This window comes from Suncus etruscus, chromosome 2 (genome assembly GCF_024139225.1).
Source record: "Suncus etruscus isolate mSunEtr1 chromosome 2, mSunEtr1.pri.cur, whole genome shotgun sequence".
Classification (NCBI taxonomy): Eukaryota; Metazoa; Chordata; class Mammalia; order Eulipotyphla; family Soricidae; genus Suncus; species Suncus etruscus.
The window spans coordinates 67,991,534-68,014,365 of NC_064849.1; the positions used below are offsets into that span (position 1 = coordinate 67,991,534).

The 22,832-nt window shown below is 40.7% G+C and overlaps 1 protein-coding gene across 3 annotated transcripts in view; it reads left to right on the forward strand.

Moving 5' to 3' along the window:
* The window catches only part of CHD8 (chromodomain helicase DNA binding protein 8), an 87,016-nt gene that overhangs the window by 49,665 nt on the left and 14,519 nt on the right, over positions 1-22,832 (forward strand). For 2 of the 3 annotated variants that reach the window (XM_049768579.1, XM_049768578.1), the window contains exons 9-26: positions 205-322; positions 3,317-3,400; positions 9,924-10,061; positions 11,224-11,345; positions 11,493-11,736; positions 12,542-12,718; positions 13,504-13,647; positions 14,723-14,978; positions 16,661-16,871; positions 17,106-17,301; positions 18,159-18,326; positions 18,499-18,678; positions 18,801-18,911; positions 20,704-20,900; positions 21,776-21,975; positions 22,056-22,236; positions 22,325-22,414; positions 22,679-22,782. In XM_049768579.1, coding sequence (XP_049624536.1) covers positions 205-322; positions 3,317-3,400; positions 9,924-10,061; positions 11,224-11,345; positions 11,493-11,736; positions 12,542-12,718; positions 13,504-13,647; positions 14,723-14,978; positions 16,661-16,871; positions 17,106-17,301; positions 18,159-18,326; positions 18,499-18,678; positions 18,801-18,911; positions 20,704-20,900; positions 21,776-21,975; positions 22,056-22,236; positions 22,325-22,414; positions 22,679-22,782 — 2,921 coding nt within the window. The remainder of the gene's footprint in view (positions 1-204; positions 323-3,316; positions 3,401-9,923; positions 10,062-11,223; positions 11,346-11,492; positions 11,737-12,541; positions 12,719-13,503; positions 13,648-14,722; positions 14,979-16,660; positions 16,872-17,105; positions 17,302-18,158; positions 18,327-18,498; positions 18,679-18,800; positions 18,912-20,703; positions 20,901-21,775; positions 21,976-22,055; positions 22,237-22,324; positions 22,415-22,678; positions 22,783-22,832) is intronic. The other variant, XM_049768580.1, reaches the window with a different exon arrangement.

Below are 22,832 nucleotides of genomic sequence, written 5' to 3' on the forward strand. Positions count from 1 at the left end.
TAAGTGGATCAGCAGAATTAGCATGTTTTGTGTTTAGTGAAGCCCATACTAGACAAGATGATATGTGTACAAATCGAATTTTGAGAAATATTGAACTGAAAAACTATCTCCTTGTGTCAGCATGTAGTCATTCTGTCTACTTCTGACTAATCCCCAAATCTGAAAGACTAACCTATAATAACTGGCTATTTTTATCCTCTTTAGCTCTTACCTACACTGTGAATGGGCTACCATCTCCCAACTGGAGAAGGATAAAAGGATACATCAAAAACTAAAACGCTTCAAAACTAAAATGGCTCAGATGAGACACTTCTTCCATGAGGTAACAAGTTATTGCCTCTTGTCATTTCTTTCATGGAAGCATGCATTACTGTGATAATCATTCTTGACATGAAGAAACTGTGTCTCTCAGAAAAATATTTGTAGGGGAAGCCTTTAAAAGACATAGTTCCTTTCGTATGTAGGCTTTTTTTTTTTTTCTTATGGGTCACACCCAGCAGCGTTCAGGGGTTACTTCTGGCTCTACACTCAGAAATCGCTCCTAGCAGGCTTGAGGGACCATATGGGATGCCAGGATTCTCACCGTCCTTCTGCATGCAAGGCAAATGCCCTACCTCCATGCTATTTCTCTGGCCTCTCGTATGTAGTTTTAATTTTGGTGCTTGAACTTTTTTTTTCAATTCCCCATGCTTTGTTTTCCATGTCTGCACAGAAATATTTTATATTTTATAGGGTATTTGAAATTAGTTGCTCAGTATTTATAAATATCCAAAATGGGTGATAAGTATAATATACTTGGTGTATTCTTCCTCTAAAACCAGTCTTTAGTTGTTGATGGCACCTGTAGACATAAGCAATTATGTTATTAATAGAGGATTTTATTAATTTTGGATTCATATTTTTTCATATTCAATTGCTACCATTAGATAATCACTGGAGCATGCCTACGGGTCTCTCTGACTCATATTACTTAGGTATCTATTTTGCTTTTTTGCTTTTTTTGGTTTTTGGGCCACACTCGGTGATGCTCAGGGTTTACTCCTGGCTGTCTGCTCAGAAATAGCTCCTGGCAGGAACGGGGGACCATATGGGACACTGGAATTCGAACCAACCACCTTTTGTCCTGGATCGGCTGCTTGCAAGGCAAATGGCGCTGTGCTATCTCTCCGGGCCCTCTATTTTGCTTTGAAAGTTCTGTGCATATCTTTCTGTCAAACTCAAATTATAATTTATGTAAAATATTAAGCTTTGAGAAGGATTATTTCTTGTAATTGCTTAAAACTAAAGCGGTAAAAATCTAGAAAGACAGGATGAGAAAAGTAGTAAGATCTAATATGCAAAAAGGAACACTTTTGACAAAATATACCTAATATAGCTGTCCTTATGCCATCAGGTTTGCTGATAAATGAGTTATTTTTCTTATTGCCCAGAGAAAACAAGTAGGGCCGTGCAGATTTGATCTCTCTCTCTCTCTTTTTTTTTTTTTTTTTTTGGCCACTCGGTTGACACTCGGGTTACTACTGGCTCTGTGTTCAGAAATTACCCCTGCAGACTCGGGGAACCATATCGGGTGCTGGTAATCGCACCCAGGTTGGTTGGCTGCATGCAAGGCATACATCCTACCTTTGTGCTATCACTCTGGCCCCAGATTTGATCATTTTTATATAGAAATAATGATAATTGGACTTTGTTTTTAAAAATTCTAATCTGATTAATGTACAATGAAATGTATAATTTGTGATCAGTAAAGAACCTCTAATTAAATCATATGCTTATGAAATATACCTTTATTGGTAGGCCATTTAACCAAACCAAACATTTTATTCTATCAGTTATGTAATACTCATAGTGAACACTGCTATGGTAAACAAACTGGATTTGATCTCTATTTCTCTTTTGTTGGCTTGATATGGGAAGATTATGCCAATAAGAGCTGAATCATGGGGGCCAGAGTGATAGCACAGCAAATAGGGCATTTGCTTAGCATGCAGGAGACCCTAATTTGATTCCCGGAATCCTATTTGGCCTCCACAAGCCTGCCAGGAGTAATTTCTTAGCTAAGAGCCAGGAGTAACCTCTGAACATCACGATGTATGGCCCAAAAACAAACAAACAAAATAAACAAAAGCAAAAGTTGAATGATGGCTCTGAAGCAATAGTATGGTGGGTAGGGTTTTTGACTTGCACACAACCAACACAAGTTCAATCCCTGTCATCCCTTGCGGTCTCCTAACTCCTCAAGGAGTGATTACTAAGTGTAGAGCCAGGAGTAAGCCCTGAGCACTGCTAGGTTTGGCTCATAAACCAAAACCCAAAGCAAATGCTAAAAACAGAATAAAGAAGATACTGAGAGGATAATGTCTCAGAAAAGCCAAAGTTCAAGATGACAATAATGAATTATTAAAAATAAGTATCTTAAAAAAAAATAAGTATCTTATTTGACAATATGTAGAGTACCTTGACATGGGTAGTTTTGTTAGTTGGGTGAAAGTATAAGAGTGAAATGAATAGTCAAATGACATGAAGAATCTGTGTCTTTAACACTCTTGGGAAAGAGTATGATACAGAACAGAAAAATATTTGTAGGGGAAGCCTTTAAAAGATCTGAAAATGGACTGGAGCAATAGCATAGCAGTAGGGCATTTGCCTTGCATGCAGATGACCCAGGACAGACCTGGGTTCACAGACCTAAATTCAATTTTTGGCTTCCGAGCCTGCCAAGAGCAGTTTCTGAGCACAGAGCCTGAAGTAACCCCTGAAAGCTGCCGGGTGTGACCCAAAAATAAAAAATAAAATATAAAAGATATAAAACAGGGACTGGAGCAATAGTACAGTGGATAGGTTGTTTGCCTTGCACGTGGCCAACCTAGAACCGACCCAGGTTCAATCCTCGGCATCCCATATTGTCCCCTGAGCCTGCCAGAGCCACGAGTAACCCCTGAGCACCTCTGAGGTGTGGCCCCAAATCAAAAAACCAAACAAAAACAGAAAAGATAAGAAATAGTAGAAAGAATGTTTTCAATGCTTATAGAAACGATCTATTAGAGAGGAATTCCTAAGAATTTAAGAAAGGATAGAATTCACAGCAAATGGAGTGAAAATGGCCTTTACTAGAGAGAATAGGTGCTTCCTTTAGTAACAGGCAAGAAAATGTATGTGGAAGCAGGTAAGTTTCTAGGATCTGATATTGTGAAAATGTCAAACTGATGACCTGTTAATTTTGAAGTTTTAAAATTTTGAATTTTAAATTTTCAACTACATGTGGAATAGACATGCGGATTTTGGTCTTTACTGTTTGTTTTTGTAAATTCTGTAGGATGAAGAGCCCTTCAATCCAGATTATGTAGAGGTGGATAGGATATTGGATGAGTCTCACAGTATTGACAAGGACAATGGGGAGGTGAGTAGGGGCTGGATGGGACAGAAATGTCCTCCTAAAGGTTTCTCCTGGTATGCTTGCTCTTTAATTTCTGAAATGAAAAGGCATTTTAAATTATTTTCTGAGGGATACTTAGAATGATATTGTTATTCTAAGACTAAGAAATAGGGAGAGAAGCTGAAAGAAAATATTTTCTGAAAGTTGGATACCTCAAATTTTTTAAGTACTGAAAAGTCACTCATGTGTGCTATTTTTTGTTTGTTTTGGGGTCACACCCAGCAGTGCTCAGGGGTTACTCCTGGCTCTATGCTCAGAAATTGCTCCTGGCAGGCTCGGGGGACCATATGGGATGGCGGGATTTGAACCACTGCCCTTCTGCGTGCAGGGCAAATACCCTACCTCCATGCTATCTCTCTGGCCCCTTACGTGTGCTATTTTAATTGTATTTTTTTTGGGGGGGGTTGGGAGGGTCACACATGGCACTACTCAGGTTACTCCTGGCTCTGTGCTCAGACATTGCTCCTGCATGCTTGGGGACCATATGAGATGTTGGGATTCAAACCACCATCCATCTGTGTGCATGGCAAATGCCCTACCGCTGTGCTATCTATCCAGCCCTCTTTTATCAGATTTTTATTCTTTTCTTTTTTGGTTGTTGGGTCACTCCTGGAAGGCTCAGGGAACCATATGGGATGCTGGGATTCAAATCACCGTCCTTCTGCATGCAAGGCAAACGCCCTACCTCCAAGCTATCTCCGGCCCCTTTTTATCAGATTCTTTTTTTTTTTTAGCCACACCCGTTTGATGCTCAGGGGTTACTCCTGGCTAAGCGCTCAGAAATTGCCCCTGGCTTGGGGGGACCATATGGGACGCCGGGGGATTGAACCGCAGTCGCGGCCCTTCCTTGTCGCGGTCCTTCCTTGGCTAGCGCTTGCAAGGCAGACACCTTACCTCTAGTGCCACCTCACCGGCCCCTTTATCAGATTCTTAATGGAAGATTCTGATAGGTTCGATTAAGGTTGAAAGATGGGGAGTGGGAATAGAAATATTTCACAAAGTTTTAAAATGTATAAGCTTAAAAATCTACTTACTCATAGCTATTTCTATGTTGTTAAGAATTATTACCTAAATTTACCATTAGTTAAATACATTTGGTTTATCACTTAAAAAAAAAAACAAAACAAAACAAAAGGTAGCTACTGCACTTCGGTCTACAATTTTAAACAGACTGTGGGTCCCTTTTTTTTTTATCGTAGATTAAAGTTTAATAGGTGTGGGGTGACACTCATAAATCTATATTATTCCCCATGGATGCCAAGAATTGAAGCCAGGACTTCACATAGCCAAGGTTTTGTCACCAGTGTACATCCCCAATCCTAGTTCTGTTGTGCATATGTGATTTTATTATTTTGTTTTGATGGGGACAGGTACAATATATTCTAATAGTGGTACATGACATGCATGGCATGGTAGAACATGTTTAAGTTCTTCAAGCTCCTAGACCTATTTAGTGTTTTGAGGTGGGATTTTGGCCCCCCCTAAATAATTTTGACAGTATTTGCTTAGAAAATGAACAGAAGTATAATAACCTGGTATTATGGCCAGTCAATGAGCTAGGTATGGGAGCTAAATGACTTAACCCTAAAAAAAAATCATACATATAAAACCTACACTTCAAAGTTTTTTACTCTGTGACATCCAAAGTTTACTCTGTGTTTGTTTGTTTTTTTTTTTTTTTTTTGGTTTTTGGGCCACACCCGGCGGTGCTCAGGGGTTACTCCTGGCTGTCTGCTCAGAAATAGCTCCTGGCAGGCACGGGGGACCATATGGGACACCGGGATTTGAACCAACCACCTTTGGTCCTGGATTGGCTGCTTGCAAGGCAAACACCGCTGTGCTATCTCTCCGGGCCCTACTCTGTGTTTTTAAGGCCAATTTACTATTCAGATCTTGAGCTAATCAAGGCTTACTAAAATTCAGTATCTTTCAGTAAACATGCAATAGATGACATTCTGCTTTCTGAATAAGAGTGGTGTTAGTATCTGGGACATAATGGGAAATGATCAGTTATAAATCAGGACATGTTGGTTATTGTTAAAAATCTTCTAATGAGTGGGTTCAGGTGGACTCTTAGTGGTCCTCAGGTTCCCCCCTCCCTCCGTACTCCAGTGGGGAGGTGCATGGGGAGGAGGGCAGGCAGACATCTGGCTTCCGGTTTCCTCTTTGATTCTGGAGACCAGCTCTTGCCAGGTATGGGCTTTGGGGAGGCCCCATACCAGAGCCTTTCTCCCTAGCCTGGGGAGTGCTGGGAGGCTTGGCAGGCCCCCAGCCGTCCTTGTCTTTTTCCTCTGACTCCAGGCCTTCCCTGGGTGCCAGCTCAGATGGCCAGAAGTGGGTTCAGGTGGACTCTTAGTGGTCCTCAGGTTCCCCCCTCCCTCCATACTCCAGAGGGGAGGTGCATGGGGAGGAGGGCAGGCAGACATCTGGCTTCCGGTTTCCTCTTTGATTCTGGAGACCAGCTCTTGCCAGGTATAGGGTTTTTCTCCCCTGGACTTCAGTTTTTCCCTGGGCACCGGTCTAGGTGGACTCTATATGGGTCAACAGGCTTTCCCCCTATCTCTCCCTATACTAATGGTAATGCGCTCTGGGAGGAGGGCAGGCTGTTCTAGCACTGGTTTATATTGGGACAGTCAGTGGAAATTTTTTCTCTTTGTTTTCATATTGATAGTTTTGTGTGCATAATTCTATATATCCATAATATCCATCGTGTATTGGGACCTAGATACTGCCCTACAAAGCTCATTTCTAATATTTTACTGCCTCAGTCCCAACCCTTACTTACCCCCATCCTCCTATGTAGGTGCAGCTAATGACATGAAGCTCACCACATAGAATGATAAGTGCAGTTAGAGAAATAACTACAGTAAAAACTATCATAACAATGTGAATGAATGAGGGAAAAAGAAAGCCTGTCTCGAGTACAGGTGTGGGTGGGGTGGGGAGTAGGTAGATCTGGGAAATTGGTGGTGGGAATCCTGCACTGGTGAAGGAGGGTGTTCTTTACATGACTGTAATCATACAACTTCAATTATATTTGTAATCACGGTGTTTAAATAAAGATAATTAAAAAAAAAAGAACTCAATGGAAAAAAAAATCTTCTAATGAGGGGCTGGAGAGATAGCATGGAAGTAATGCATTTGCCTTGCATGAGAAGGTTGGTGGTTCGAATCCCGGCATCCTCTAGGGTCCCCCGAGCCTGCCAGGAGTGATTTCTGAGAATAGAGCCAGAAGCAACCCCTGAGCATTGCCAGGTGTGACCTAAACACACACACACACACACACACACACACACACACACACACACACAATCTTCTAATGAAGAGGGCAAGAGAAATAATATATACTTTGAAAAGATGCCTAGCACACACACACACACACACACACACACACACACACACACACACACACACACAATCTTCTAATGAAGAGGGCAAGAGAAATAATATATACTTTGAAAAGATGCCTAGGAAGTAGCCTGAGGACTGGAGGAGCTTTGGGTTTCATCATTGGCATGACATGGGAAGAAATGAAAAGGCAGAAAAATAGCAGCTTGTCATTTTTACAATTGCCCTTCTCAACCTTAGAAATCATGTTTTTTTGTGTGTATGTGGGGAGGACAGAGAGATAATATAGCAGATAAGGCATTTACCTTGCATGTGAGCAGTGGGTTCAATTCTTGGGTACCAATAGGCATAATTACTGAGCGCAGAGCCAGGAGTAACTCCTGAGCATTGTCAGATGCAGATGCGACCCAAAACAAAACAAGTCTCATGTTCTTTGCAAACATGTTTACCCATACAAAAGTAGTTGGTTTTGGTTAGGTCCTTTTAAAATGTGTTACTGTGGGGCCGGGCGGTGGCGCTGGAGGTAAGGTGCCTGCCTTGCCTGCGCTAGCCTAGGACGGACCGCGGTTCGATCCCCCGGCGTCCCATATGGTCCCTCAAGAAGCCAGGAGCAACTTCTGAGCGCATAGCCAGAAGTAACCCCTGAGCGTCACAGGGTGTGGCCCAAAAACCAAAAAAAAAAAAAAAAAATGTGTTACTGCAATGGATAAAGATAGGTGAGAGAATATTTTAATGTCCCGGTACTATAATTTATATGCTGCATGCTGACTAATAACATTCAGGAACACTAATAACCCCAAGATGAGATTCATTTGGTAATTCTTATATTACCTAATACTGGAAAGAAATTACATTAAACATAAAGTATAAATATTTATTTTTTAAATAAAAATTTAAAAATTTTATTTATATTGATTGATTGGTCTTTGGGCCATACCCAACAGCACTCAGGGGTTACTCCTGGCTTTGCACTCAGAAATCACCCCTGCTAGGCTGGGGAACCATATGGGATGCTGAGAATAGAACCAGGTCCCTCTTGGGTCAGCCGCATGGAAGGCAAATGCCCTACTGCTGTGCTACCTCTCTGGCCCGATAATGTAAATCTTGATGCTGAAAATTTGTTACCTGAATCAATGACTTTACTTAGAAAGCTTTATCTGAGTGGTCAGGAAGAGAGCTCAATGGGCTAGGGTTCATGTTTTGTATGTGGAAAACTCAGTTTCTCTCCCCACCTCCACAGTCTCTTGACCATTAGTGTAGTTGCCCCCATGCACCAGATAAGTGTCCCAAATTTTTTAAAAATAACAGAAGAAGGAGCTGGAGAGATAGCATGGATGTAGGGCATTTGCCTTGCATGCATAAAGACGGTGGTTCGAATCCCAGCATCCCATATGATACGCTAAGCCTGCCAGGAGCTATTTCTGAGCGTAGAGCCAGGAGTAACCCCTGAGCACTGCCTGGTGTAACCCAAAAACCAAAACCCAAAAAAAAAAAAAAAAAAAAAACAGAAGTTACCTGACATTAACAATAGAAGAATAGTCTGATTATCTGAATCGGCTAGAATGCATGAAACCCTAGTTTACTCAGTCTTTGATAACTCATGGCCTCCAGAACATTGCTAGGCTAGCCCTGGAGACTCCTGAGCATGGTTGTGTATAGCTCTGAAGACCACTGAGCAGTTATATGAGTAACCCTCGTGGCCCACTAGCACTTTTGGACCTGATCAACATTGAATTGCCAGTACCAAGTAGTGACTGTCTGGTGCAATTGCCTGGAAGTTTCTTCTGGGAGTTCCTGAATATGCTTGGGAGCAAGTGCCACCTCCCCATCTCCAATAAAAGTCAACTGGCGTAATTCTAGAGACTCCTTTATCTATACTCCATTGAGTGACATCTTCATACTTACATTGCTGCTTGTTTTAAGGGGCATAATATTAATTGGAAATTCCTATTATGTGAAATCCAGTTTAATATACTAAGTATAAGTCCCAAAGAGGAAATGTAACCACTACAGTGATCTTTTGAATTGTAAGAAAAGGGGCCATCTAGTAGTCTCACTATCCCTTACTTTCTATGGAGGTGCATATTTAGGGCTTAGTGCTATAGTTGGAGTTTTTTAGGATTTGGCCACACTGGCAATGCTCAGGAATTACTCCTGACCATGTTGGCCCATATGGGATGCAAGACAAGTGCGCTACCCAATGTACTATCATTTCGACTCTTAGAGTTATAGCTTTAACAGTTCTCTTCTGCCTCACTCTAGTTATATCTCTTTAGTGTTTAGTGATACCTCTTCTAGCTTCCCGTGGCTCACAAAGAAATAACTATTCTTGCTAAGATTCTTCTTCAATATGACTGCTCTTTGAAGTAGCATCTACTCTCAAAATAACAGGCGTATAGTTATTTCAGTTCTGCTCTTTTCTCTTTCCTGTCAGATTCAAACTGTGAGGCTATAAGAGTAATGTGCTGGGGAGTGTGGGAGAATGAGAGTGTGGCTACAGTCAGCAATGCTCAGGGTGTTCTCCAGCTTTATACTTGGGAAACTGTGCAGTACCATGTGTTGAGCTCAGTCTTCCATCATGTAAGACATTGACTGTTGAGTTTTCTCCTTGGCCCAAGATCCTTATTCATTTTCATGTAGGAAGGGGGGAATCCTTTTTTAAAACATGTTGGCACAGGGCTGGAGAGATAGCACAGTGGCATTTGCCTTGCAAACAGCCGACCCAGGACCTAAGGTGGTTGGTTTGAATCCCGGTGTCCCATATGGTCCCCATGCCTGCCAGGAGCTATTTCTGAGCAGATGGCCAGGAGTAATCCAGCACCGCCGGGTGTGGCCCAAAAACCAAAAAAAAAATGTTGGCACTTGGTTAGTTGATAATGTTTAGTGCTCGGTGTTACAGAAACTTTCAGAAGGAAATTCACTCTTATAATAAATACTAATAAATTGTCTGGAAAAATGATCAAAGCCACAGATAGTACATAGCAGCATTAAGTGAACATATAATAATGATGTACTTGACCTGTCTTTTTTAGTATCTTTAGGATATTGACTCTTCATGGTTTGATTCTGTGGTCAAATTCTTTTCACCTCAGCAGAAAACAGAATCAATTTATTAAGTCTCTGGTTTCCTCTTTCTTAGCCTGTTATTTACTACCTGGTAAAATGGTGCTCCTTGCCATATGAGGATAGTACCTGGGAACTGAAAGAGGATGTTGATGAGGGGAAGATACGAGAATTTAAAAGGATCCAATCTAGGCACCCTGAACTCAAAAGAGTGGTAAGTACTTCTGTATGTAGAATTTAAAGGCCTTATGAATAGTGACTTATTTTAATTTCTCTATTTCTGCTATTATTTTAGCTTTTACTGTATTTTCAAACACAAAAATCAAAGAACCAGCATTACTTATATCTTTCAGCTTTAAAAGTTAGCACATTGCCGATCTTGTTTCTTTTTTCACTCATTCTCATTTTCCAGATTATTTTACAGCACTTCCAAATCCCTTTTTCCTCTGTAAGTATTAAGTTAGTCTGTAAATTGCCAGTGCTTACTTGCTTTTCATTGTAGCTCCCTATGATCTCTTCCTCCTTTGAAGTTTTTTATGAAGAAAACAGGTTACTTGTTCTCTAGACCTTTCATTGTCTGAAGTTTGAATTTCTATTTGAATTTCCCTTGTTACCTTTTAACATGTTTTCTGTCCTTTATTTCACACGTAAATTGTGTAGTGTAATATCTTCCATTTTAGACCACTGTGGGATGTGCTGTACAATATAGAACTGTATTTTAAATGGTTAACAGTCACAAATACCTAGCGGTATATATGAAACAATCTGTTTTCTAGACTTGATCATATTGGGGGTTAGCAGAGTGATAGAATCTTTTAAGTATTTTTAAGAAATGATATTTTAGGGGCCAGAGAGGTGGTGCTAGAGGTAAAGTGCCTGCCTTGCAAGCGTTAGCCAACGAAGGACCACGGTTCGATCTCCCGGCATTCCATATGGTCCTCCTAAGCCAGGGGCAATTTCTGAGCACTTAGCCAGGAGTAACCCCTGAGTATCATACAGGTGTGGCCCAAAGCACTAAAAAAAAAAAAGAAATGATATTTTAATTTTGTCATTTCTTTTATTAGAGTCTTCTATAAGAAGTTTATTTTGCCTATTTGCTCTGAGATACAGATGGTATAAGAAGGAATAAATGCTTTGTTCATTTTATTTATTTCTCATTTAGCAAAATATTAAAGTAGATCTTTAGCATCCTCCCAGAGGATCCTCAGGAACTTTTTTTTCCCCCTCATATAATTGGGAACTCTTGAGTTTGAATCTGTTTGACATAGTTTAATCCAAGAATAATGTTTTGGCATTGATTTCCTTTATAACTACTACTGAGTAAGATTTTCTCATTTTGTTTCTATCTCCACCTTATTTAAATTCCTATCTTTTAGACTCGTCCACAGGCAAGTGCCTGGAAGAAGCTGGAACTATCACATGAGTATAAAAATAGAAACCAGTTAAGGGAATATCAGTTGGAAGGGGTCAATTGGCTGCTTTTTAACTGGTATAATAGGTAAGAAAAACAATGAATCCATAAAACATAGGTTAGTTCTGGAATTATTTTATTTAGTTTACTATTGACATAGTTTTGTTTTTATGTACTTAAAAAAATGATATATTTGACATGCCCCCCCTTATTTTTTTTTTTATAACTTTACAGGCAAAACTGTATCCTGGCTGATGAGATGGGACTGGGCAAAACTATTCAGTCCATTGCCTTTTTGCAGGAGGTATATAATGTTGGAATCCATGGCCCCTTCTTGGTAATTGCCCCACTATCCACAATTACTAACTGGGAACGAGAATTCAATACATGGACTGAAATGAATACTATTGTCTACCATGGAAGTCTGGCCAGCCGACAGATGATTCAACAATATGAAATGTACTGCAAAGATTCACGGGTGAGTTATATATTAGGGTTTTATCTGAGTAAAAGAAAGACTTGCTAAGGGGCTCTGTGATTTAGGGTATTTTTTGTTTGTTTTCATTTCTGGGATATACTGGGTGATGCTTAGGGTCTGTCACAGCACTATAATGGATTGCTCATAGTATACTTGAAGGAGACCCCTTGGTACCAGAGATTGAAACTGGGTCTCCTGGGCCCGGAGAGATAGCGCAGCGGCGTTTGCTTGCAAGCAGCCAATCCAGGACCAAAGGTGGTTGGTTCGAATCCCGGTGTCCCATATGGTCCCCCGTGCCTGCCAGGGGCTATTTCTGAGCAGACAGCCAGGAGGAACCCCTGAGCACTGCCGGGTGTGACCCAAAAACTAAAAAAAAAAAAAAAAAAAAAAAAGAAACTGGGTCTCCTACAATGCAAACACTGTGCTTTGGCCTTTTGAGTTATTTCTCTGCACATTAAGACATTTTATTTAGACTATATAGAACTTACTTGATTCCCACCATCCCATATGGTCCCCTTAGCCTGCCAGAAGCAGCCTCTGGGTATTGCCAGACATGACCCAAAAAACAAACAAAAGAATATCCAGCTTCATATAGTGATGTCTGTCATTTTCTGAATATGTTAAAGAGACAATATATCTTAAATTCAGTGATTTGGCATTATCTGGAAGATAAAGTATAGGTGGATGGTGTTGCAGTTCATATTTCCTGCTCGCTTGCCTGAATGTAAAAAAAATGTTTATATAATTCTAAAGAACTCCTTAGGTCTATTTTAAGTTTTTCTGATTTTGCTCCCATCATGCTTAGGGGCGGCTCATCCCAGGTGCATACAAGTTTGATGCCCTGATCACCACTTTTGAGATGATTCTATCAGATTGCCCTGAGCTTCGGGAAATTGAGTGGCGTTGTGTCATCATTGATGAGGCCCATCGACTGAAGAATCGTAATTGCAAGCTACTTGATAGTCTCAAGCACATGGACCTAGTGAGTTCCTCACACTGACTTGGGCAAAAAATACCTGGACTTAGAATATCCCTAATTCCTTATGGAATTAAAGCAACCCTAAATGTAGCAAAGAAGAAAAGTAGCAAGACCTTGGTATGGGATGTTTCATAGACTATGGGAATGATAACCTAGATGTCATATGTATATTATATGAGCTTTGGAATTACGTAGCATTTAAGTTTATGGTTCTCATCCATGTACTAAGGTGTACTACAATATTAGTTACCTTTTATTGCATAACAAAGTTAATGTTGGTAGCTGGTGCCACTTAATTTCATCTTCTCTATGGCCAGTCGTCCTCCAATGGCCAGTCTGGGCTTTTTATTACACAGTGGTATTCTAAAAGTGGAAGCTGCAAGGTCTTTGAGACAGTGTTCTTCTGTTACTTCTCTCTGTCAGAGCAAGGCATAAGTCAAGCTCAGGTTTAAGGCGTGAACCTTGATAGAATGAACTATAAAGAATTAAAGGCAAAGTAAACCAGGATAGTTACATTATCTAGAGAGGTACATATTAGGAAATCTGTGGGGAATTGAGTATAGAGAAACTTGGAATTGAAAAAATTTGTGCTATTTAATTATATTTAAGTTAATTCCTTAGGATAAAGGCAGGGCTTTCTTGAAAATATTTTGTGTAAGGCCGTGATCTAGTCCATTCTCATAATTTCTAGATCAAGAAATTGAAACAAAAGTTACATATTTGATAGAAAGTTTTAGAAATTCTTTGTATTTTGAGTTTTTAGAATTTTGGTTTACTTTAATTTCTAGGAACACAAAGTGCTACTCACAGGAACGCCATTGCAGAACACTGTGGAAGAACTGTTTAGTTTGCTTCATTTCTTGGAACCTTCTCAGTTTCCCTCAGAATCAGAATTTCTCAAGGACTTTGGGGATCTCAAGACAGAGGAACAGGTTGGTAGTTTATGTTATGAGTTATTTATCTAGGACAAAAAAAGATAATAGGCTGACATATTTTACTGTGAGCATATAAAGCTTTGTTTTAGTTTTTTGGTCACACTATGTTCAGGGTTTACTTCTGGCTCTGTGCTCAAATATCACTCTTGGTGATCTTCGCGTGCTAGGGATCAAACCCAGGTAGATGCTATGCAAGGCAAACACCCTATGCACTGTACTATCACTCTGGCTCCTGGGGCTTTTATTTTTGGTGGGGGGAGCACACCTGGTGATAAGGATTCACTCCTGGCTATGCACTCAGAAATTGCTCTTGGCTTGGGGGACCATATGGGAACCAGGGGATTAAAACATGGTCCGTCCTAGGTTAGTGTGTGCAAGGCAAATGGCCTACCACGAGGGTCTCAATCTCACAGCCCGCGGCCCGTTTGCGGCCCTCCATACAACATTTTGTGGTCCAAGGCCGGCCTTCAAATATCACAGTATTCGCTATTTGCGATTATTTGCTTACCGAATAATCGCAATCAAAATCGCATTAGTAAAAAAAAATTGCATTAAACATTTGCATACCCCAAGCTGTTCCGTTTGGGGTATGCAAATGTTTAATGCGATTTTTTGCGATTCTTTTTATTGCAAATATTTGGTAAGCGAAATCCCTTATGCGGCCCTGCCTCACCCCGACTTTGCCTCCTGCGGCTCCCAGGTAAATTGAGTTTGAGACCCCTGGCCTACTACTTGCGACACTGCTCTGACCTTCCCTCCCCCCAGTTTTTAGAAAATAAAAGCATAAGTACCATACATAATAGCAGTGCTTAGAGGGTCATTGGGCCACACCAGTGGTAATTAAAAGAGGGGACATGTAATGTTACAGAACCTGGCATTGCACTAGGAATGTGCTCTACCACCGAGCCTTATTCTCTTACCCTTGAGGATTTTTCTGTTCTCTATATTTTTGTACCTACCTTTTTGCACTGTCTAAAATCAAATTTCTCATTACTGGAAAATTCTCATATTTTGCACATTACTGAGAATGTCTCATTTTTTCTTACTTATTATTTCTCAATATTGGACACAGGTTCAAAAACTACAAGCCATTCTCAAGCCAATGATGCTGCGAAGACTCAAAGAGGATGTTGAAAAAAACTTGGCACCCAAACAAGAAACTATCATTGAAGTAGAACTGACCAACATCCAAAAGAAATATTATCGGGCTATTTTGGAGAAAAACTTCTCCTTCCTCTCCAAAGGGGCAGGTCATACTAACATGCCCAATCTACTCAACACAATGATGGAATTGCGCAAATGCTGCAACCACCCCTATCTCATCAATGGTAAGCCAATTCTTAGAAAATGGCTCAGTACCTGTGTAACTTATGCTTCTTTTCTAAATCTTGGAATTATTGTAACAAATGCACTGACTAATCTATCTACTGTGGGAGTATAAATGAGTTCTTTTAAAATGACTTTTTATTGGGAGCGGAGAGATACTATGTATTTGTTTATTTATTTGTTTATTTATTTTGGGTTTTGGGTCACACCCGGCGATGCTCAGGGGTGACTCCTGGCTGTCTGCTCAGATATAGCTTCTGGCAGGCACGGGGGACCATATGGGACACCGGGATTTGAACCAACCACCGTTGGTCCTGGATCGGCTGCTTGCAAGGCAAACACCGCTGTGCTATCTCTCCGGGCCCATTTTTATTTATTTTTTGTTTCTGGCCATACCTAGTGATGCTCAGGGGTTACTCCTCACTCGGCACTCGGGAATTACTTCTGACTCCTGCTGCAGGGCAAATGCCGTCCCTCCCCATGACCCCTTCGAATGAGTATTTTATTTTATTTTATATTTTATTTTATTTATTTTATTTTATTTTATTTTATGTAGTTTTTGGGCCACAAACAGTGACACTCAGAGGTTACTTCTGGCTATGCACTCAGAAATCGCTCCTGGCTTGGGGGACCATATGGGACGCCAGGGATCAAACCATGCTCCGTTCTAGGTTAGCAGACACCCTACTGCTTACACCACTACACCAGTCCCTCAAATGATTCTTATGTGAAATATCTTTCCTTAATGTTTCCCCCTCTTTAATCCTGCATAATCTCCAAAATTAAATAGAATTTAATTAATACTTTATTTTGTTCTCTATAAATGTCTTCATTGGTGTTTCATTTTGTTTGTCTTTTGAATGCATATAGGACATTAATAACGGTTTGTTTGTTCTCATTGAGTTCTTGTTCACATATACTTAGTTTTTTGGGGGTTGGGGCCACACTCAGCAGTACTCAGTGATTCCTCCTGGCTCTGCACTCAAGAATTCTCCTAGCAGGCTCGGGTGATCTGTCTATGCAGGGAACCCAGTGCTTGCATTTTGTCTGTGTACCATGGCTGTGGGATGTGCCCATGTGCCTATTTGTGCCTGTGTCTGTTTTCCTGCACCACATTCCGTGTCCGTCCAGGCCTCTCATCCATTCCTCCCTTGGTGCTGGGCCCTCAGTGTCCTGGAGGAGGGGGCGAGGCTGCACAGTTTCTAATAAACATGTGTCTGTCTGAAAAAAAAGGAAAAGTATAGGACCATATGGGATGTTGGGGCTCTATCTCTGGTCAGTCATGGTTTTGGCTGCTTTCAAAGCAAATGCCTTACCATTGTTCTATCGCTCTGGCCCTACTTTTTTTTTTTTTTTTTTAATAACTCAGTTGTACTTTTAAGTCTCTGTTACTTGTAAAGTGAGTGTGATATATATGGAGATAGTATGATAAACTTTTGTATGAGAAATGTTGCTCTCAACTTACATTCCTGACTCAATATCCTAGGGTCACTCCTAGCTATCCATCCTCCAGGGATCAGATGCAACAAGTGGTGCCAGGGATTAAACCTTGGCCTTCTGCTCATTGAGTTACATCTTCTGCTGCCAATTTAATTTTTCTTTGCTTCCTTATTTCTCTTAAATAAACTATAGCCATAAATATCTTTCTGGACCTCCCTATTGAATTTTATTTTTCATTTGGCAGGTGCAGAAGAAAAAATCCTAACAGAATTTCGAGAAGCTTGCCATATTATACCTCATGACTTTCATCTGCAGGCCATGGTTCGTTCAGCTGGCAAATTGGTTCTTATTGACAAGTTACTTCCTAAACTTAAAGCTGGTGGCCATAAAGTTCTGATCTTCTCCCAGATGGTCCGCTGCCTAGATATTCTTGAGGATTATCTGATCCAGAGGAGGTGAGAACAGTTTCATTCCTTTATTTATTGCAAAGAGTAGGAGAGCCTAGTTTAATAAAATGACTAGGACTTGGATAAGAGAATCATTTGAGACTCCCATGGTTAACTTCTTGCTAAGTTTGTTTGTGAATTAGAGATGTAAAGATAGTATTTAGTAGTAATGATCCTAATACTCTTTTGCCTCTTCCTCTACTGAGCAAATTGAGATTGTTTTTCCTTATAACTTGTATATAGGTATTTATATGAACGCATTGATGGGAGAGTTAGAGGCAACCTTCGGCAAGCTGCTATTGACCGGTTCAGCAAGCCTGACTCAGACCGTTTTGTCTTCTTGCTGTGTACCCGGGCTGGTGGACTTGGTATTAATCTCACAGCTGCTGATACCTGCATCATTTTTGATTCAGACTGGAATCCACAAAATGACCTACAGGTAAAGGAAGTCATTACCTTAAGTAATCAAATACCTAAACTTGTAGGGTTTTCTATAGAATAGGGAGCTTTTTGAAAGGCTTTGGAATTGTTCACTTAGGGAGAGCAGAATTTAATAAACCTTTTCTGTAAAGGAATAGATAGTAAATGTTTTAGGAACCATGGAACCATGGCAGGTTTTTTGTTGTTGTTGTTGTTGTTGTTGTTGCTTATTTGTTTTGGGGCCACACCCAGCATACTCAAGGAATATTCTTGACTCTGAGCTGAGGAATCAATCCTGGCAGGCCCAGGGGACCATATAGGATGCTGTAGATCGAACACAAGTTGCTGCATGCAAGGCAGATAGATGCTCTGTTTGCTATCTTGTTGCTCTAGCTCTTCATGGTAGTATGGAGTACTTTATTTTTGTTCGGGTGTCAAACTCAGTAGTGCTCAGTCAAGGCCAACTCCTCTGATTGGCTTGGGGAGGTGAGGGCACAGCAAATGAGATGCCAGGTAGGCTATGTGCAAAGCAGCCACCCTTCCTGCTTGCTGTACTATGGCTCTAGCCCCAAACATGACAGTTTGTAATTACAGATTTCTTCTTCCTCTGTTGCTTCCATAAAAGCAATTTATATAGAGAGTGTAAAGAATGATTGGATGTGTGATACAATAAAAGTCCATTTATAGAAACTGGCTGTGCAGACCATGAGTTTGCCAACTACTAGTCTACATGATGGGGCAATAAATTTACCATGTAGTTGACTTAATTTTGACTTGAAACTGTTATTTAGGTATGATTTGGCATTTTATATATCCTCCTCTACCCCCATTTTGTAGTACGTTCTCACTTTCTCTTTTTTCTTTTGTAACTAACAGGCTCAGGCTCGGTGTCACCGAATTGGGCAGAGTAAAGCTGTCAAAGTGTATCGTCTCATCACTCGCAATTCTTATGAGAGAGAAATGTTTGATAAAGCTAGCCTCAAGTTGGGATTGGATAAGGCTGTGCTGCAGTCCATGAGTGGTCGGGATGGCAATATTACTGGAGTGAGTTTCTTAGTGTATTGACAGTTTTGTAGCAGGTCAAGTGATGAAAACTATTTTAACATCTGATTACATTATTTGGATTCTCAATGGTCATTTCTTAAAATAGAACCAAATATATATGGTTAGATAATATTCTCTTAGTAGTCTTTCCTATTTCCATTGAATTTTGTAGATCCAGCAGTTTTCCAAGAAGGAGATTGAAGATCTCTTACGGAAAGGAGCATATGCAGCTATAATGGAGGAAGATGATGAGGGCTCCAAGTTTTGTGAAGAGGACATTGACCAGATCTTGCTAAGGCGCACTACAACCATCACCATTGAGTCTGAAGGAAAGGGTTCAACCTTTGCCAAGGTAGGCTGTTTCTCTGCCCATGACTAGCAAAATAGGCAGAGATTGGAATCTCTTGAATTTAAATATTTTTAATGATTTTTAAATAATTATTAAGTCAACTTTACTTTTTTGCTCTTCACCAGGCAAGCTTTGTTGCTTCTGAAAATCGAACAGATATTTCTCTAGATGACCCCAACTTTTGGCAAAAGTGGGCCAAAAAGGCTGACCTGGACATGGATTTACTCAATAGCAAGGTCAGTTTACTCTTCTTATAAGAAGCACTGTTCCATAAGTTATATAGTTTATGAACTATATCTATGACATTAGATAGTCATATTTAACAAGCATTACTTAAGTCTTAATAGTCACTCTGATTCTTCAGTGCCAAACTTCATTTATAATAAAACTTCTGGGATAGGTTCATTTATTCATTTATAATAAAACTTCTAGGGGCCGGGCGGTGGCGCTAGAGGTAAGGTACCTGCCTTGCCTGCGCTAGCCTTGGACGGACCGCGGTTCGATCCCCCGGCATCCCATATGGTCCCCCAAGCCAGGAGCAACTTCTGAGTGCATAGCCAGGAGTAACCCCTGAGCACTACCGGGTGTGGCCCCCCAAAAAAAAAACAAACAAAAAAAAAAAACTTCTGGAGTGAAATACAGAAAAGATGGCCCTTGTTTTATAAGCAGCTAACCTGAGTTAAATCCCCGGAATCTCAAATGGTCCCCTGGGCACCATAAGGAGCACTACTCTTTATTTATTTTATTTTTAATTTTATTTATTTATTTATTTATTTGGTTTTTGGGTCACACCCCGCAATGCTCAGGGGTTACTCCTGGTTCTTCGCTCAGAAACCACTCCTGGCAGGCTCAGGGGACCATATGGGATGCCGGGATTTGAACCACCGTCCTTCTGCGTGCAAGGCAAATGCCCTACCTCCATGCTATCTCCAGGAGCACTATTGAGCACAGAGCCAGGAGTAACCCCTGAGCATCACTGTATATAGCCCAAGAGCCCCTCCACCCCCAAAAAAGGGACAAGAATTTTTTTCTTTATATAGGAGGTCACAGAAAACTACTTGTAATTAACAATTTCGTTTCCTGGGTCCCTGCATATTTTTTTTCATGATTAAAAAAAATTTAAGTGGGGAGCTGGAGCTATAGCACAACAGATAGGACATTTGCTTTGCATACAGTGACCCAAGTTCAGTCCCCAGCATTCTATATAATCTCTCAAGACTGCCAGGAATAATTTCTGAGCTAGGAATAATCCGAGTGCCACTGAGTATGGCTCAAAAACTGCAAAAAAGAAAGAAGGAAGAAATAAGATATTGGGGCTGGAAAGATAGTATAATGGGTAGGGTACTTATCTTCCATGTGGTTGACCTAGGTTTCAGCTCAAGTACCTCTTATAGTCCCCTGAGCACTATGAGAAGTAATTTCTGAGTATATAGCAGAGTTACTCCTAGGCATTGCTGTGTGTGGCACCCAAATCAAAAAAATACCAAAAATAATCAGGTATTTTCAGATGTTAGAACTAAGCTTTTAGTTTGTGGTTTTCTCCCCCCCCCCTTTTTTTTTTTTGGTTTTGGTTTTGTTTTGGTTTTTGGGTCACACCCAGCAGCGCTCAGGGGTTACACCTGACTCTGTGCTCAGAAATCGCTTCTGGCAGGCTCGGGGGACCATTTGAGATGCCGGGATTTGAATCACTGTTCTTCTGCATGCAAGGCAAACGCCTTACCTCCATGCTATTTCCAGCCCAGTTTGTAGTTTTGTTGTTGTTTTTTTTTTTGGTCTTTTGTTTTGTTTTATTTTTTTATTTTTTTTGTTTTTCGGGCCACACCCATTTGATGCTCAGGGGTTATTCCTGGCTAACGCTCAGAAATTGCCCCTGGCTAAGGGGGATCATGGGACGCTGGGGGATTGAACTGCGGTCCTTCCTTGGCTAGCGCTTGCAAGGCTAGCGCCACCTCACTGGCCCCAGTTTGTAGTTTTCTTAATTCCTTCCCTGTGAACATATTATGAAGAAACTTTTTCTTCTCTGCCTAGAATAATTTGGTGATCGACACACCTAGAGTACGAAAACAGACTCGTCACTTTAGCACCCTTAAAGATGATGACTTGGTGGAATTTTCTGATTTGGAAAGTGAAGATGACGAGCGACCACGCTCTCGCCGACATGATCGCCATCATACATATGGGCGTACTGACTGCTTTAGGGTGGAGAAGCACCTACTGGTATATGGGTAAGGACCAATGTTGGCATCTCAGGTGGTGCATGTCTATCCTGACTAGTGTTCTGCTGTTCTTTCAGATTGGATTTATGATTAAAGAAGGGATAATAAGATTTTTCTTTTGCCTTGGAGCTTGGGTTTTTTGTTTTTGAGATGTGGGGATTTATTTATTTATTTATTTTGGTTTTGGGGCCACACCCGGTGGTGCTCAGGGGTTACTCCTGGCTGTCTGCTCAGAAATAGCTCCTGGCAGGCATGGGGGACCATATGGGACACCGGGATTCGAACAAACTACCTTTGTTCCTGGACCGGCTGCTTGCAAGGCAAACGCTGCTGTGCTATCTCTCCGGGCCCGATATGGGGATTTATAAAGTTACTCATAGTCAAGTTTCAAGCATACAATTTCTAAACACCTACCTCACCACCAATATCAGGGATTACTCCTGGTCTGGCTCAGAGGATGATATGGGGCACCAAGAATTGAACCTGGTTTGGCCCTAAACAAGAGGAGTGTTCTACTCACTATACCTTCACTCCAGCCTCAGTTTGTTTATTCTATTCCCATCTTTTTCCCCACATCTATTTTTTGGTCTCTCAACTTTGGGAAAAGTGATTTTTGGGGAATAGGAGCATATTAGTGATTTTGAATCTAGTGAGTTTAGGGGCCAGAGGCATAGTATATCAACCAAGTCATGTGACCTTTTATACATCCAACCCAGTTTTCCCATTGCTTTATATTGTTCCTCAAGCCCTAAAAGTAGTGAGCCCCTAGTCCATCCAGATCCAGGAAGTAAGTCTTGAGCAACACCAAATATGGCTCAAAAACCAAAAGAAGAAAAAAATTGAATTCTAAGAAAATATTAATCGAATATTTTCTGTTCTTCTAGTTGGGGACGGTGGCGAGATATCTTGTCTCATGGACGCTTCAAACGACGTATGACTGAACGAGATGTGGAAACAATCTGCCGGGCCATTCTTGTGTACTGTCTTCTCCACTATCGTGGAGATGAAAATATCAAAGGCTTTATTTGGGACTTGATTAGCCCTGCTGAAAATGGCAAGACAAAAGAATTGCAGAATCACTCAGGTAACTATTAGCTCTTTATTTTTCATAATTCTATAGGTTACATCAATGTTTTCAGGTCCAAAGGTTTTTATCAATCCAAGTCTTCGACGTTTCCCTTTTGCCAGGACTATCTATCCCTGTGCCCCGGGGGCGCAAAGGGAAGAAGGTAAAGTCACAAAGCACTTTTGATATCCATAAGGCAGATTGGATCCGGAAATATAACCCTGATACTCTGTTCCAAGATGAGAGCTATAAGAAGCATTTGAAACATCAATGTAACAAGTAAGGATAAGATTTAGCAAAGTCTAAAGCATTTTTCTACTTCTCTCTTTCTGTTACTATTATTGACCCAGCTCTTCCTCTCTTTTAGGGTGCTGTTGCGGGTACGGATGCTATATTATTTGAGACAGGAGGTTATTGGAGACCAAGCAGAGAAGGTTTTAGGGGGTACCATTGCCAGGTGAAATTACATTTTTCTTTATGCCTTTAGTCTAGGAAGAAATGGCTATGTATTACATTTTCTAGTGTTTTTGAGATACCTAATCATTAAAATCTATAAATCATGATTTTAGTTATATACTTGAGATTATTGGAAATAGGAAAATACTTGAGTATAAATTAATATATAAGATATCTGTAATCTTTTCAAGGGTTACATTGTCATTTCCTATATTGCTGTGCTGACTTTTTTGACATTGCTGTGCCCACTTTTTAATACCTCTAGTGAGATTGACATCTGGTTCCCAGTAGTGGATCAACTGGAGGTTCCAACCACGTGGTGGGACAGTGAGGCCGACAAGTCTCTACTCATTGGTGTCTTTAAGCACGGTAGGTACTACTATTAAACAGTTTCTTTGTTAGTGTAGATATATGACCAC